Source organism: Triticum dicoccoides, chromosome 2A (genome assembly GCF_002162155.2).
Source record: "Triticum dicoccoides isolate Atlit2015 ecotype Zavitan chromosome 2A, WEW_v2.0, whole genome shotgun sequence".
Lineage (NCBI taxonomy): Eukaryota > Viridiplantae > Streptophyta > Magnoliopsida > Poales > Poaceae > Triticum > Triticum dicoccoides.
In genome coordinates, this window is record NC_041382.1 from 759,490,421 (window position 1) to 759,508,718 (window position 18,298).

An 18,298-nucleotide genomic window follows, 5' to 3' on the forward strand; every position below is an offset into this window, starting at 1 on the left:
TGGTTATTGACTGGAGAACGTCTCGGTCATGTCTGCATGTCTCCCGAACCCGTAGGGTCTACACACTTAAGGTTCGATGACGCTAGGGTTATAAAGGAAGCTTGTATGTGGTTACCGAATGTTGTTCGGAGTCCCGGATGAGATCCCGGACGTCACGAGGAGTTCCGGAATGGTCCGGAGGTAAAGATTTATATATAGGAAGTCCTGTTTCGGCCATCGGGACAAGTTTCGGGGTCATCGGTATTGTACCGGGACCACCGGAAGGGTCCCGGGGGCCCACCGGGTGGGGCCACCTGCCCCGGGGGGCCACATGGGCTGTAGGGGGTGCGCCTTGGCCTACATGGGCCAAGGGCACCAGCCCCAAGAGGCCCATGCGCAAGGAAACTTGGAGAGGGAAGAGTCCTAAAGGGGGAAGGCACCTCCGAGGTGCCTTGGGGAGGATGGACTCCTCCCCATCCTTAGCCGCACCCCTTCCTTGGAGGAGGGGGCAAGGCTGCGCCCTCCCCTCTCCCTTGGCCCTATATATAGTGGGGAAAAGGAGGAGCAATTATACCTAAGGCCTTTGGTTGCCTCCCTCTCCCTCCCGTGACACATCTCCTCTCCCGTAGGTGCTCGGCGAAGCCCTGCGGGATTGCCACGCTCCTCCACCACCACCACCACGCCGTTGTGCTGCTGTTGGATGGAGTCTTCCTCAACCTCTCCCTCTCTCCTTGCTGGATCAAGGCGTGGGAGACGTCACCGGGCTGTACGTGTGTTGAACGCGGAGGTGCCGTCCGTTCGGCACTAGGATCATCGGTGATCTGAATCACGACGAGTACGAATCCATCAACCCCGTTCACTTGAACGCTTCCGCTTAGCGATCTACAAGGGTATGTAGATGCACTCTCCCTCCTACTCGTTGCTTGTCTCTCCATAGATAGATCTTGGTGTTTCGTAGGAAAATTTTTGAATTTCTGCTACGTTCCCCAACAACTATCAGGTACTAAGTTCATGATAAATTTAATTTCAATTAATCATATTACTAAAGAACTCCCACTTAGATAGACATCCCTCTAATCCTCTAAGTGATCACGTGATCCAAATCAACTAAACCATGTCCGGTCATCACGTGAGATGGAGTAGTTTCATTGGTGAACATCACTATGTTGATCATATCTACTATATGATTCACGCTCGACCTTTCGGTCTCCGTGTTCCGAGGCCATATCCGTATATGCTTGGCTCGTCAAGTATAACCTAAGTATTCCGCGTGTGCAACTGTTTTGCACCCGTTATATTTGAACGTAGAGCCTATCACACCCGATCATCACGTGGTGTCTCAGCACGAAGAACTTTCGCAACGGTGCATACTCAGGGAGAACACTTCTTCATAAAATGCTACCATCAAAAAAAGCAAGATAAGATGCTTAAAAGATAAACATCACATGCAATCAATATAAGTGATATGATATGGCCATCATCATCTTGTACTTGTGATCTCCATCTCCGAAGTACCGTCATGATCACCATCGTCACCGGCGCGACACCTTGATCTCCATCATAGCATCGTTGTCGTCTCGCCAATCTTATGCTTCCACGACTATCGCTACCGCTTAGTGATAAAGTAAAGCATTACAACGCGATTGCATTGCATACAATAAAGCGACAACCATATGGCTCCTACCAGTTGCCGATAACTCGGTTACAAAACATGATCATCTCATACAATAAAATTTAGCATCATGTCTTGACCATATCACATCACAACATGCCCTGCAAAAACAAGTTAGACGTCCTCTACTTTGTTGTTGCAAGTTTTACGTGGCTTCTATGGGCTTAAGCAAGAAACAATCTTACCTACGCATCAAAACCATCATGATAGTTTGTCAAGTTGGTGCTGTTTTAACCTTCGCAAGGACCGGGCGTAGCCACACTTGGTTCAACTAAAGTTGGAGAAACTGACACCCGCCAGCTACCTGTGTGCAAAGCACGTCGGTAAACCAGTCCCGTGTAAGCATACGCGTAATGTCGGTCCAGGCCGCTACATCCAACAATACCGCCGAACCAAAGTATGACATGCTGGTAAGCAGTATGACTTATGTCGCCCACAACTCACTTGTGTTCTACTCATGCATATAACATCAACACATAAAACCTGGCTCGGATGCCACTGTTGGGGAACGTAGTAATTTCAAAAAATTTCCTACGCACACGCAAGATCATGGTGATGCATAGCAATGAGAGGGGAGAGTGTTGTCTACGTACCCTCGTTGACCGGCAACGGAAGTGTTGACACAACATAGAGGAAGTAGTCGTACGTCTTCTTGATCTGACCGATCCAAGTACCGAACGTACCGCACCTCCGAGTTCAGCACACGTTCAGCTCGATGACGATCCCCGGACTCCGATCCAGGAAAGTGTCGGGGAAGAGTTCCGTCAGCACGACGGCGTGGTGACAATCTTGATGTTCTACCGGCGCAGGGCTTCGCCTAAGCACCGCTACAATATTATCGAGGAGTATGGTGGAAGGGGGCACCGCACACGGCTAAGAAAACGATCACGTGGATCAACTTGTGTGTCTAGAGGTGCCCCCTGCCCCCGTATATAAAGGAGCAAGGGGGGTGCGGCCGGCCCAAGGAGGAGGCGCGCAGGAGGAGTCCTACTCCTACCGGGAGTAGGACTCCCCCCCCCTTTCCCTAGTTGGATTAGGACTTGGGGGGAAGGAAGAGAGGGGGAAAAGGAAAGGGGGTGCGCCGCCCCCCTCCTTGTCCAATTCGGACTTGGGGGAAGGGGCGCGCGGCAGACCCTAGGCCTCCTCTCCTCTTTCTCCACTAGGCCCATTAAGGCCCATTAGGTTACCGGGGGGTTCCGGTAACCTCCCGGTACTCCGGTAAAATGCCGTTTTCACTCGGAACACTTCCGATGTCCAAACATAGGCTTCCAATATATCAATCATTATGTCTCAACCATTTCGAGACTCCTCGTCATGTCCGTGATCACATCCGGGACTCCGAACGAACTTTGGTACATCAAAATATATAAACTCATAATGAAACTGTCATCGTAACGTTAAGCGTGCGGACCCTACGGGTTCGAGAACAATGTAGACATGACCGAGACATGTTTCTGGTCAATAACCAATAGCAGAACCTGGATGCTCATATTGGCTCCTACATATTCTACGAAGATCTTTATCGGTCAGACCGCATAATAACATACGTTGTTCCCTTTGTCATCGGTATGTTACTTGCCCGAGATTCGATCGTTGGTATCTCAATACCTAGTTCAGTCTCGTTACCGGCAAGTCTCTTTACTCGTTTCGTAATACATCATCTCGCAACTAACTCATTAGTTGCAATGCTTGCAAGGCTTATGTGATGTGCATTACCGAGAGGGCCCAGAGATACCTTTCTGACAATCGGAGTGACAAATCCTAATCTCGAAATACGCCAACCCAACATGTACCTTTGGAGACACCTATAGAGCTCCTTTATAATCACCCAGTTACGTTGTGACGTTTGGTAGCACACAAAGTGTTCCTCCGGCAAACGGGGGTTGCATAATCTCATAGTCATGGGAACATGTATAAGTCATGAAGAAAGCAATAGCAACATACTAAATGATCGGGTGCTAAGCTAATGGAATGGGTCATGTCAATCACATCATTCTCCTAATGATGTGATCCCGTTAATCAAATGACAACACATGTCTATGGTTAGGAAACATAACCATCTTTGATTAACGAGCTAGTCAAGTAGAGGCATACTAGTGACGTTTAGTTTGTCTATGTATTCACACAAGTATTATGTTTCCGGTTAATACAATTCTAGCATGAATAATAAACATTTATCATGATATAATTAAGGAAATAAATAATAACTTTATTATTGCCTCTAGGGCATATTTCCTTCAAAACCTATGGCCCCCGGGTCTATTCTCCATTATATCAATCTTCCAATACTTAGTTATTTTTATTGCTTTCTATTATACTTTGCATCTTTATCATAAAATACCAAAAAAATTATCTTATCGTATCTATCAGATCTCACTATCGTAAGTGATCGTGTAGGGATTGACAACCCCTTACCACGTTGGTTGCGAGGATTTATTTGGTTGTGTAGGTGCGAGGAACTCGTGCGTGGCCTGCTACTGGATTGATACCTTGGTTCTGAAAAACTAAGGGAAATACTTACGCTGCTTTACTGCATCACCCTTTCCTCTTCAAGGGAAAAGCAACGCAGTGCTCAAGAGGTAGCAAGAAGGATTTCTGGCGCCGTTGCCGGGGAGTCTACACAAAAGTCAACATACCAAGTACCCATCACAAATCCTTATCTCCCGCATTACATTATTTGCCACTTGCCTCTCATTTTCCTCTCCCCCACTTCACCTGGCTGTTTTATCCGCCCTCTCTCTCTCTCTCTCTCTCTCTCTCTATCCTCCCTCTCTTTCTCTATTTGCCCCTTTTTGCTCGTCTCTTGTTTGCTTGTGTGTTGGATTGTGATACGTCTCCAACGTATCTATAATTTTTGATTGTTCCATGCTATTATATTATCAACCTTGGATGTTTTATATGCATTGATATGCTATTTTATATGATTTTTGGGACTAACCTATTAACCTAGAGCCCAGTGCCAGTTTCTGTTTTTCCCTTATTTTAGAGTATTGCAGAAAAGGAAAATCAAACAGAGTCCAATTGACCTGAAACTTCACGGAACTTATTTTTGGAAGGAAAGCAACACGGGAGACTTGGAGTTCACGTAAGGGAAGCAACCCCCCTGGGCGCGCCCTCCACCCTCATGGGCCCCTCGTGGCTCCCCTGACGTACTTCTTCCGCCTATATATCTCCATATACCCTAAAACGATCGGGGAGCACAATAGATCGGGAGTTCCGCCGCCAGAAGCCTCTGTAGCCAGTGAAAGCCAATCTAGACCCGTTCCAGCACCCTGCCGGAGGGGGCAATCCCTCTCCGGTGGCCATCTTCATCATTCCGGTGCTCTCCATGACGAGAAGGGAGTAGTTCTCCCTTGGGGCTGAGGGTATGTACCAGTAGCTATGTGTTTGATCTCTCTCTCTCTCTCTCTTGTGTTCTTGAGGTGATACGATCTTGATGTATCGCGAGCTTTGCTATTATAGTTGGATTCTATGATGTTTCTCCCCCTCTATTATCTTGTAATGAATTGAGTTTCCCCTTTGAAGTTATCTTATCGGATTGAGTCTTTAAAGATTTGAGAACACTCGATGTATGTCTTGCCATGGGTATCTGTGGTGACAATGGGATATCACGTGATTTACTTGATGTATGTTTTGGTGATCAACTTGCGGGTTCCGCCCATGAACCTATGCATAGGGGTTGGCACACGTTTTCGTCGTGATTCTCCGATAGAAACTTTGGGGCACTCTTTGAGGTCCTATGTGTTGGTTGAATAAATGAATCTGAGATTGTGTGATGCATATCGTATAATCATACCCACGGATACTTGAGGTGACATTGGATTATCTAGGTGAAATTAGGGTTTTGGTTGATTTCTGTCATAAGGTGTTATTCTAGTATGAACTCTTGGGCTGTTTGTGACACTTATAGGAATAGCCCAACGGATTGATTGGAAAGAATAACTTTGAGGTGGTTTCGTACCCTACCATAATCTCTTCGTTCGTTCTCCGCTATTAGTGACTTTGGAGTGACTCTTTATTGCATGTTGAGAGATAGTTATGTGATCCAATTATGTTATTATTGTTGAGGGAACTTGGACTAGTGAAAGTATGAACCCTAGGCCTTGTTTCAACACATTGCAATACCGTTTACGCTCACTTCTACCATTAGTTACCTTGCTGTTTTTATAATTTCAGATTACAAATACCTTTATCTACCATCCATATTGCACTTGTATCACCATCTCTTCACCGAACTAGTGCACCTATACAATTTACCATTGTATTGGGTGTGTTGGGGACACAAGAGACTCTTTGTTATTTGGCTGCAGGGTTGCATGAGAGAGACCATCTTCATCCTACGCCTCCTACGGATTGATAAACCTTAGGTCATCCACTTGAGGGAAATTTGCTACTGTCCTACAAACCTCTGCACTTGGAGGACCAACAACGTCTACAAGAAGAAGGTTGTGTAGTAGACATCAGATTGCTTGCTTGTCACGATGGCTCAAGATAACACCAAATTGTGGGACTTCACTAATACCAACAACAATGATTTTATTAGCACTCCCATTGCTCCTCTTACCGACGCTGAATCTTGTGAAATTAATGCTGCTTTGTTGAATCTTGTCATGAAAGATCAATTCGCCGGCCTTCCCAGCGAAGATCCCGCTACCTATCTAAATAGCTTCGTTGATTTATGTGATATGCAAAATAATAAATATGTGGACAATGATATTGTTAAATTGAAGCTATTTCCTTTTTCTCTTAGAGATCATGCTAAAGCTTGGTTTTCGTCTTTGCCTAAAAATAGTATTGATTCATGGAATAAGTGCAAAGATGCTTTTATCGCTAAGTATTTTCCTCCCGCTAAAATCATCTCTCTTAGAAACGATATCATGAATTTTAAGCAACTTTATCATGAACATGTTGCACAAGCTTGGGAGAGGATGAAAATAATGATACGTAATTGACCTACACATAGTTTGAATTTGTGGATGATTATACAAAATTTTTATGCCGGATTGAATTTTGCTTCTAGAAATCTTTTAGATTCGGCCGCGGGAGGCACTTTTATGGAAATCACTTTAGGAGAAGCTACTAAACTCCTAGATAATATTATGGTTAATTATTCTCAATGGCACACTGAAAGATCTACTAATAAGAAAGTGCACGCGATAGAAGAAATCAATGTTTTGAGTGGGAAGATGGATGAACTTATGAAATTATTTGCTAATAAAAGTGTTTCTTCTGATCCTAATGATATGCCTTTGTCTACTTTGATTGAGAATAATAATGAATCTATGGATGTGAATTTTTTGGTAGGAATAATTTTGGTAACAACACGTATAGAGGAAACTTTAATCCTAGGTCGTATCCTAGTAATTCCTATAATAATTATGGTAATTCCTACAACAATTTTTATGGAAATTTTAATAAGATACTCTCTGATTTTGAATCTAATATTAAAGAATCTATTACTTCGCAAAAGAATTTCAATGCTTTGATTGAAGAAAAAATGCTTAAGATTGATGAGTTGGCTAGGAACGTTGATAGAATTTCTCTTGATGTTGATTCTTTGAAACTTCGATATATTACACCTAAGCATGATATAAATGAGTCTCTCAAAGCCATGAGAATTTCCATTGATGAGTGCAAAGAAAGAACCGCTAGGATGCGTGCTAAGAAAGATTGCTTTATAAAAGCGTGGTCTTCTAGTTTCCATGATAATAAAGATGAAGATATAAAAGTTATTGATGTGTCCCCTATTAAATCTTTGTTTTGCAATATGAATCTTTATAATGATGGGACTGAATGTGATCCACCTTTACCTAGAAGACGTTCCAAAAATTTGGAGTCTTTAGATCTTGATGCTAAAATTGTTAAAAGTGGGATTGAAGAAGTCAAAACACTAGATATAGATGAACCCACTATTTTGGATTTCAAGGAATTTAATTATGATAACTGCTCTTTGATAGATCGTATTTCCTTGTTGCAATCCGTGCTAAATTCTCCTCATGCTTATAGCCAAAATAAAGCCTTTACCAAACATATCGTTGATGCTTTGATGCAATCTTATGAAGAAAAACTTGAGTTGGAAGTTTCTATTCCTACAAAACGAGTGGGAACCTAATATTAAAATTAAAATTAAAGATCATGAATGCCATGCTTTGTGTGATTTGGGCGCTAGTGTTTCCATGATTCCTAAGACTTTGTGTGATTTGCTAGGTTCCCGTGATTTTGATGATTGCTCTTTAAACTTGCATCTTGCAGATTCCACTATTAAGAAACCTATGGGAAGAATTAATGATGTTCTTATTGTTGCAAATAGGAATTATGTGCCCATGGATTTTATTGTTCTTGACATAGATTGCAATCCTTTATGTCCTATTATTCTTGGTAGAGCTTTTCTTAGAACGATTGGTGCCATTATTGATATGAAGGAAAGGAATATTAGATTCCAATTTCCATTAAGGAAAGTCATGGAACACTTCCCTAGAAATAAAATTAAATTACCTTATGAATCTATTATGAGAGCCACTTATGGATTTCCTTCCAAAGATGGCAATACCTAGATCTATCTTCGCTTTTATGCCTAGCTAGGGGCGTTAAACGATAGCGCTTGTTGGGAGGCAAACCAATTTTATTTTTATTCCTTGCTTTTTGCACCTTTTTAGTAATAAATAATTTATCTAGCCTCTGTTTTTGTTGTGTTTTTTATGTGTTTAATTAGTGTTTGTGCCAAGTAGAACCGTTGGGAAGACATGGGGAAAGTCTTTTTAATCTTGCTGTAAAAAACAGAAACTTTAGCGCTCATGAGAACGGCTGTCATTTTTATTTGGAAAGTGCTATTTAGTTAATTATTTTTGAAGATGAATAATAGATAAATTCCTCACGTCCAACAATTTATTTTAGAATTTTTGGGGTTCCAGATCTTGCGTTAGCTACAGATTACTACAGACAATTCTGTTTTTGACAGATTCTGTTTTTCGTGTGTTGTTTGCTTATTTTGATGAATCTATGGCTAGTAAAATAGTTTATAGACCATAGAGAAGTTGGAATACATTAGGTCTAACACAAATATAAATAAAGAATGAGCTCATTACAGTACCTTGAAGTGGTGTTTTGTTTTCTTTCGCTAACGGAGCTCACGAGATTTTCTACTTTATGTTTTGTGTTGTGAAGTTTTCATGTTTTGGGTAAAGATTTGATGGATTATGTAACAAGGAGTGGCGAGAGCCTATTCTTGGGGATGCCCATGGAATCCCCAAGATAATCTAAGGACACCTAAAAGCCAAAGCTTGGGGATGCCCCGGAAGGCATCCCCTCTTTCGTCTACTTCTATCGGTAACTTTAATTGGAGCTATATTTTTATTTACCACATGATATGTGTTTTGCTTGGAGCGTCTTGTATTATTTGAGTGTTTATTTGTTAGTTTTCCACAATCATCCTTGCTGAACACAGATTTTTGAGAGAGACACTCATGATTCGGAGATTGTTAGAATACTCTATGTGCTTCACTTATATCTTTTGAGTTATATAGTTTTTGCTCTAGTGCTTCACTTATATTTTTTAGAGCATGTTGGTAGATTTGTTTTTTAGAAACCATTGTTCTCTCATGCTTCACTTAGATTATTTTGAGAGTCCTACAAAACAACGTGGTAATTTGCTTTAATTATTTAGGCATTCAAGATTAATAATAAAATTTTCTTATGAGTGTGTTGAATACTATGAGAAGTTTGAAACTTGATAATTGTTTTGAGATATGGAGATGGTGATATTAGAGTCATGATAGTTGAGTAGTTGTGAATTTGAGAAATACTTGTGTTAAAGTTTGTGATTCCCGTAGCATGAACGTATGGTGAACCGTTATGTGATGAAGTCGGAGCATGATTTATTTATTGATTGTCTTCCTTATGAGTGGCGGCCGGGGACGAGCGATGGTCTTTTCCTACCAATCTATCCCCCTAGGAGCATGCGCGTAATACTTTGATTTGATAACTTGTAGATTTTTGCAGTAAGTATATGAGTTCTTTATGACTAATGTTGAGTCCATGGATCATACACACTCCCACCCTTCCACCGTTGCTAGCCTCTCTAATACCGCACACCTTTCGCCGGTATCATACACCCACCATATACCTTCCTCAAAACAGCCACCATACCTACCTATCATGGCATTTCCATAGCCATTCCGAGATATATTGCCATGCAACTTTCCACCGTTCCGTTTACTATGACACGCTCCATCATTGTCATATTGCTTTGCATGATCATGTAGTTGACATTGTATTTGTGGCAAAGCCGCCGTTCATAATTCTTTCATACATGTCCCTCTTGATTCATTGCATATCCCGGTACACCGCCGGAGGCATTTACATAGAGTCATATTTTGTTCTAAGTATTGAGTTGTAATTGTTGAGTTATAAGTAAATAAAAGTGTGATGATCATCATTTTTTAGAGCATTGTCCCAAGTGAGGAAAGGATGATGGAGACTATGATTCCCCCACAAGTCGGGATGAGACTCCGGACGAAAAAAAGAGGCCATAAAAAAGAAGAGAAAAGGCCCAAATAAAAAAATGAGAGAAAAAGAGAGAAGGGACAATGCTACTATCCTTTTACCACACTTGTGCTTCAAAGTAGCACCATGATCTTCATGATAGAGAGTCTTCTATGTTATCACTTTCATATACTAGTGGGATTTTTTCATTATAGAAATTGTCTTGTATATTCCAATGATGGGCTTCCTCAAAATGCCCTAGGTCTTCGTGATCAAGCGAGTTGGATGCACACCCACTTAGTTCATTTTGTTGAGCTTTTCATACACTTATAGATCTAGTGCATCCGTTGCATGGCAATCCCTACTCACTCACATTAATATCTATTGATGGGCATATCCATAGCCCGTTGATACACCTAGTTGATGTGAGACCATCTTCTCCTTCCTTTTGTCTTCTCCACAACCACCATTCTATTCCACCTATAGTGCTATGTCCATGGCTCACGCTCATGTATTGCGTGAAGATTGAAAAAGTTTGAGAACACCAAAAGTATGAAACAATTGCTTGGCTTGTCATTGGGGTTGTGCATGATTTAAATACTTTGTGTAGTGAAGATGGAGCATAGCCAGACTATATGATTTTGTAGGGATAACTTTCTTTGGTCATGTTATTTTGAGAAGACATAATTGCTAGTTAGTATGCTTGAAGTATTATTATTTCTATGTCAATATTAAACTTTTGTCTTGAATCTTTCGGATCTGAATATTCATACCACAATTAAGAGAATTACAGTGAAATTACACCAAGTAGCATTCCACATCAAAAAATCTGTTTTTATCATTTACCCACTCGAGGACGAGCAGGAATTAAGCTTGGGGATGCTTGATACGTCTCCAACGTATCTATAATTTTTTATTGTTCCATGCTATATTATATCCTGTTTTGAACATCATTGGGCTTTATTATACACTTTTGTATTATTTTTGGGACTAACCTATTAACCGGAGGCCCAGCCCAGAATTGCTGTTTTCTTTGCCTATTTTAGGGTTTCACAAGAAAAGAATATCAAATGGAGTCCAAATGGAATGAAACCTTCGGGAACATGATTTTCGGAACGAACATGATCCAGGAGACTTGAACCCTATGTCAAGCAACCAACAAGGAAGCCACGAGGTAGGGGGCGCGCCTACCCCCCAGGCGCGCCATCCACCCTCGTGGGCCCTGTTACTCCACCAACATACTCCTTCCTCCTATATATACCTACGTACCCCCAAACTACCAGATACGGAGCCAAAAACCTAATTCCACCGCCGTAACTTTCCGTATCCATGAGATCCCATCTTGGGGCCTGCTCCGGAGCTCCGCCGAAGCGGGCATCGATCACGGAGGGCTTCTACATCAACACCATACCCCCTCCGATGAAGTGTGAGTAGTTTACTTCAGACCTATGGGTCCATAGTTATTAGCTAGATGGCTTCTTCTCTCTTTTTGGATCTCAACACAATGTTCTCCCCCTCTCTCGTGGAGATCTATTCGATGTAATCTTCTTTTGCGGTATGTTTGTTGAGACGATGAATTGTGGGTTTATGGTCAAGTTTATCTATGAAAAATATTTGAATCTTCTCTGAATTCTTTTATGTATGATTGGTTATCTTTGCAAGTCTCTTCGAATTATCAGTTTGGTTTGGCCTACTAGATTGATCTTTCTTGCAATGGGAGAAGTGCTTAGCTTTGGGTTCAATCTTGCGGTGTCCTTTCCCAGTGACAGTAGGGGCAACAAGGCACATATTGTATTGTTGCCATCGAGGATAACAAGATGGGGTTTATATCATATTGCATGAGTTTATCCCTCTACATCATGTCATCTTGCTTAAAGCGTTACTCTATTCTTATGAACTTAATACTCTAGATGCATGCTGGATAGAGGTCGATGTGTGGAGTAATAGTAGCAGATGCAGGCAGGAGTCGGTCTAGTTGTCTCGGACGAGATGCCTATATACATGATCATACCTAGATATTCTCATAACTATGCTCAATTCTGTCAATTGCTCAACAGTAATTTGTTCATCCACCGTCATACTTATGCTCTCGAGAGAAGCCACTAGTGAAACCTATGGCCCCCGGGTCTATTCTCCATTATATCAATCTTCCAATACTTAGTTATTTTTATTGCTTTCTATTATACTTTGCATATTTATCATAAAATACCAAAAATATTATCTTATCATATCTATCAGATCTCACTCTCGTAAGTGGCCGTGTAGGGATTGACAACCCCTTATCGCGTTGGTTGCGAGGATTTATTTGTTTGTGTAGGTGCCAGGGACTCGCGCATGGCCTCCTACTGGATTGATACCTTGATTCTCAAAAATTGAGGGAAATACTTGCGCTGCTTTACCTCCATTGAGAGGGCCCTAACCTGGGTAAACATCGTGTCCCCTGTCTCCTGTTACCATCGATCCTGGACGCACAGTTCGGGACCCCCTACCCGAGATCCGCCGGTTTTGACACCGATAGCTACATTTACACAACTCATCAATTATACATAGGGACAGAGCCAGGGAGCATGTTGAGGCCATGCCCCCTTAGCTTTTTCTCTCAAACAACCTCCTATTTATTATCTCAAAATAATTTAATTTCTTGTGTTTGCCCCCTCCAAAAATTTATATATTCCCATTGCCACCCCTTGTATCACATTCCTAGCTTCCTCGTGATTATGCATTCACTAATCATATTGATCACAAGACACGATTACATGTGCATACATCATGATAAGCACAAATATATTTAATCACCATTTTATTGTAATTTAATAAAGGCACTTTTATATTTGTCACAAGAATGAGCTCGCCCTAGGCTATTGTGTCTTCAGGTCACACTTAATAATTTTGTGTAACTTTTTTTAGATAATGGTAAGTACATTTAGAATACACACACCCCAGGGCAGGGACATTATGTCCGATTACAATACATGCATATATACATATAAGAAAAAGCAAAAGCATTGAATATGATTTCGAGTATTAGAACGAAATACACGTACCTCACAACCGTGATGGTTTCTCCTAGTAATAATGCCCCAAGAACCATGGTGAAGACAATCGATAATGTGTTGAACATTGGAGGAAAAATAGGGCCGCGCTTTTCCACAGCGTATAGATTCAACCAATAATTGGCGGCTGTGCCAAGTGCAGCCTACGTTCCAAATCAAGTATGGACACATTATTTTCTATTGGTTTTAACTATCAAGTTAAGATAAAATATAGAAACAAATGCTTTTAATATTCAACATCATGAAGCAGTTGGATCTCAAACCATATAGGAAGTCCTTGCAAGCAAGTTTTACTACTTTGAACTGAGTTAACTTTTAACGGCGATATGCCCATTGGAATCCTCTAAATCAAAGGATTTTCATAGGAAATTTGGAGGATTAGAATCCATAATATTTCCTATGTTGGTTATTTATTCATAGGATTGGATCCCAATTCTGAATTATTTCTTTGCACCACTTCCCATATGATTTCTAGCATACACTCAAACCTCTTTGAAATAATACTTTGTTTTTCTATGATCTAATAAAACCGAAATCCTATAGGATTGAGATGGTCTTGACATTCCAATACTACATCTTTCCTATTCCCATGTTCTTACAATCCCGTGAATCAAACATTCCCTGATTCTGGTAGCTAGAGTAAAGGTTGAATACAGCACAACTCTAACCAATCTTGTCCTTGAAAGTCTCCTATGACTACAATCAGAACCTATCTTGCTTGTGTCCTTGATTTTTGCTTGGTAAACTAAGATTAGCATCTACATATACTGGACTTATCAGTTAGATTGAACAAAAGTAATGAAAATTTAGGCAATAGCAAGGAATTTTCTAAAATTTAATGTATTCTGGAAAAGACTTACCGAGTAGACAATTGTGAATAGTTGAATGTTCCATCCTACTTGCCAAGAAAGTTTGTCCCTCCTCAAAAATATTCCTATGACACATGTTTGCAATCCACCTAGAACACAGGTCAACATTGATGACCAATGTTTCCATGGGTACACCTTTAAAACTTTCACATGCATTATTATAAATTCTTCATTGTTACCGGTCAAGAACAAGGATAAAAAACACAAATCCTGTTATGCCTATTACGGGAAATCTGAAGGAAATATGCCCTAGAGGCAATAATAAAGTAGTTATTTTATATTATATTTCCTTATTCATGATAAAGGTTTATTATTCATGCTAGAATAGTATTGATTGGAAACTTAAATACATGTGTGAATACATAAACAAATATCGTGTCCCTAGTAAGCCTCTACTAGACTAGCTCGTTGATCAAAGATGGTTAAGGTTTCCTAACCATAGTCATATGTTGTTATTTGACAGCGAGATCACATCATTAGGAGAATGATGTGATGGACAAGACCCATCCATTAGATTAGCATAATGATCGTTCAGTTTATTGTTATTGCTTTCTTCATGTCAAATACATATTCCTTCGACTATGAGATTATGAAACTCCCGGATACCGGAGGAATACCTTGTGTGCTATCAAACATCACAGCATAACTAGGTGATCATAAAGATGCTCTACAGGTATCTCCGAAGGTGTTTGTTGAGCTGGCAGAGATCGAGATTAGGATTTGTCACTCTGAGTGTCGGAGAGGTATCTCTGGGTCCTCTCGGTAATACCCATCATAAGAAGCCTTGCAAGAAAATAGACTAATGATTTAGTTGCAGGATGATGAATGATGAAACGAGTAAAGAGACTTGCCGGTAACATACGATTGAATCTCGGGCAAGTAACATACCGGCAGACAAAGGGAATAATGTATGTTGTCATAACGGTTCAACCGATAAAGATCTTCATAGAATATGTAGGAGCCAATATGGTCATCCAGGTTTCGCTATTGGTTATTGACCAGAGAGGTGTCTCGGCCATGTCTACATAGTTCTCGAACCCGTAGGGTCCGCACGCTTAACGTTCGATGATGATATTGTATTATATGAGTTATGTGATTTGGTGACCGAATGTTGTTCGGAGTCCCGTATGAGATCACTACATTACGCGGAGTCTTGAAATGGTCGAGAGCTAAAGATTGATATATAGGACTATAGTATTCGGACACCGGAAGCGTTTCGGAAGGTATCGGTATTTATGGTAGTACCAGAGGGGTTACAGGACACCCCCCCGGGGAATATATGGGCCATATGGGCCATGAGAGGGGAGCACACCAGCCCACAAGGGGTGGCGCGCCCCCCTATGGAAGGAGGCCGATTGGGATAAGGAAAAAGGTGGTTTGGCCCCCCTTCCTTCTCTCTTCCCCATTCCCTTTCTCTTCGGTGAATTATGGAAGGGGCGCCACTTGGGGAAACCCCAAGTAGGATTCAGATCCTACTTGGGGCGCACCCTGGCTGCCTCCCCTCTCCCTCCCACCTATATATATGTGGGGGGCACCCCTAGCATACCCAAGACAATTGCCTAGCCGAGTGCGGCGCCCCCTCCATCGTTTACACCCTCGGGCATATCTTCATAGTGCCTAGGCGAAGCCCTGCGAGGATCACTTCACCATCACCGTCACCACGCTGTCGTGTTGTCGGAACTCATCTACTACCTCGACAACTTGCTGTAACAAGAAGGCGAGGGACATCACCGAGCTGAACGTGTGCAGAATACGGAGGTGACATGCGTTCGGTACTTGATCGGTTGAAGTACGAAGAAGTTCGACTACATCAACTGTGTTGTTTATCTCTTACGCTTATGGTCTACAAGGGTACGTAGACACACTCTCCCCCTCGTTGCTATGCATCTCCATGGATAGATCATTGCGTGTGCATAGAAAGTTTTGTTTTCCATGCAATGTTTCGCAAACAGTGGTATCAGAGCCAAGTTTATGCGTAGATGATATGCACGAGTAGAACACAAAGAGTTGTGGGCGGTGATAGTCATACTGCTTACCAGCAATGTCTTATTTTGATTCGGCGGTATTGTGTGATGAAGCGGCCCAGACCAACCTTACATGTCCACGCACATGAGACCGGTTCCACTGACAGACATGCAACTAGTTTTGCATAAAGGTGGCTGGCGGGTGTTTGTTTCTCCTACTTTAGTTGAATCAAATTTGACTGTGGCCGGTCCTTGAAGAAGGTTAAACAACAAACATGATGAAATACCGTTGTGGTTTGATGCGTAGGTAAGAACAGTTCTTACTAGAAGCCCGTAGCAGCTACGTAAAACTTATAACAACAAAGTAGAGGACGTGTAACTTGTTTTTGCAGGGCATGTTGTGATGTGATATGGTTAAGACATGATGTGATATACGTTATTGCATGAGATGATCATGTTTTGTAAAAGTTATCAGCAACCGACAAGAGCCTTATGGTTGTCTCTTTATTGTATAAAATGTAAACGTCATGTAATTGCTTTACTTTATCACTATGCATTAGCGATAGTTGTAGAAGCAATAGTTGGTGGGATGACCATGACACAACGATGGAGATCAAGGTGACGAGCCGGTGACGATGGAGATTGATACATCTCCAACGTATCTATAATTTTTTATTGTTCCACGCTATTATATTATCTGTTTTGGATGTTCAATGGGCTTTATTATACACTTCTATATTATTTTGGGGACAAACCTATTAACCGGAGGCCCAGCCCAAATTCCTGTTTTTTTGCCTATTTCAGTGTTTCACAGAAAAAGAATATCAAGTGGAGTCCAAACGGAATGAAACCTTTGGGAGCGTGATTTTTGGAACAAACGTGATCCAGAGGACTTGGAGTGGACGTCAAGAAATTTACGAGGAAACCACGAGGTAGGGGGGCGTGCCCTCCACCCTCGTGGGCCCCTCGTGGCTCCACCGACCTACTTCTTCCTCCTATATATACCTACGTACCCCGAAACCATCGAGGAGCACCACGAAAACCTAATTCCACCGCCGCAACCTTCTGTACCCATGAGATCCCATCTTGGGGCCTTTTCCGACGCTCCACCGGAGGGGGCATTGATCACGGAGGGCTTCTACATCAACACCATAGCCTCTCCGATGGTGTGTGAGTAGTTTACCTCAGACCTTCGGGTCCATAGTTATTAGCTAGATGGCTTCTTCTCTCTCTTTGGATTTCAATACAAAGTTCTCCCCGATTCTCTTGGAGATCTATTCGATGTAATCTTCTTTTGTGGTGTGTTCGTCGAGATCCGATGAATTGTGGGTTTATGATCAAGATTATCTATGAACAATATTTGAATCTTCTCTGAATTCTTTTATCTATGATTGGTTATCTTTGCAAGTCTCTTCGAATTATCAGTTTGGTTTGGCCTACTAGATTGATCTTTCTTGCAATGGGAGAAGTGCTTAGCTTTGGGCTCGATCTTGCGGTGCTCGATCCCAGTGACAGTAGGGGAAACGACACGTATTGTATTGTTGCCATCGAGGATAAAAATATGGGGTTTATATCATATTGCATGAGTTTATCCCTCTACATCATGTCATCTTGCTTAAAGCGTTACTCCGTTCTTATGAACTTAATACTCTAGATGCATGCTAGATAGCGGTCGATGTGTGGAGTAATAGTAGTAGATGCAGGCAGGAGTCGGTCTACTTGTCACGGACGTAATGCCTATATACATGATCATACCTAGATGTTCTCATAACTATGCTCAATTTTATCAATTGCTCGACAGTAATTTGTTCACCCATCGTAATACTTATGCTATCTTGAGAAAGCCACTAGTGAAACCTATGGCCCCCGGGTCTATTTTCCATCATACAAGTTTCCAATCTATTTTATTTTGCAATCTTTACTTTCAATCTATATCATAAAAATACCAAAAATATTTATCTTATTATTATTATCTCTATCAGATCTCACTCTCGTAAGTGACCGTGAAGGGATTGACAACCCCTTTATCGCGTTGGTTGCTAGGTTCTTATTTGTTTGTGTAGGTACGAGGTGACTCGCGCGTGGTGTCCTACTGGATTGATACCTTGGTTCTCAAAAACCGAGGGAAATACTTACGCTGCTTTGCTGAATCACCCTTTCCTCTTCAAGGGAAAACCAACGCATGCTCAAGAGGTAGCAGAGATCATGACGATGCCTTGGAGATGGAGGTCGAAATCACAAGATGATGATGGCCATATCATGTCACATATTTTGATTGCA

At 41.5% G+C, this 18,298-nt stretch overlaps 1 protein-coding gene across 1 annotated transcript in view; it reads right to left on the bottom strand.

Annotated features, from left to right (window-relative positions):
- LOC119352345 (WAT1-related protein At5g64700-like) overlaps positions 1-18,298 on the bottom strand; it is a 61,728-nt gene that overhangs the window by 23,614 nt on the left and 19,816 nt on the right. Inside the window, exons 5-6 of the mRNA XM_037619014.1 lie at positions 14,046-14,197; positions 13,177-13,328 (exon numbers count right to left, since the gene is read on the bottom strand). Coding sequence (XP_037474911.1) covers positions 13,177-13,328; positions 14,046-14,197 — 304 coding nt within the window. The remainder of the gene's footprint in view (positions 1-13,176; positions 13,329-14,045; positions 14,198-18,298) is intronic.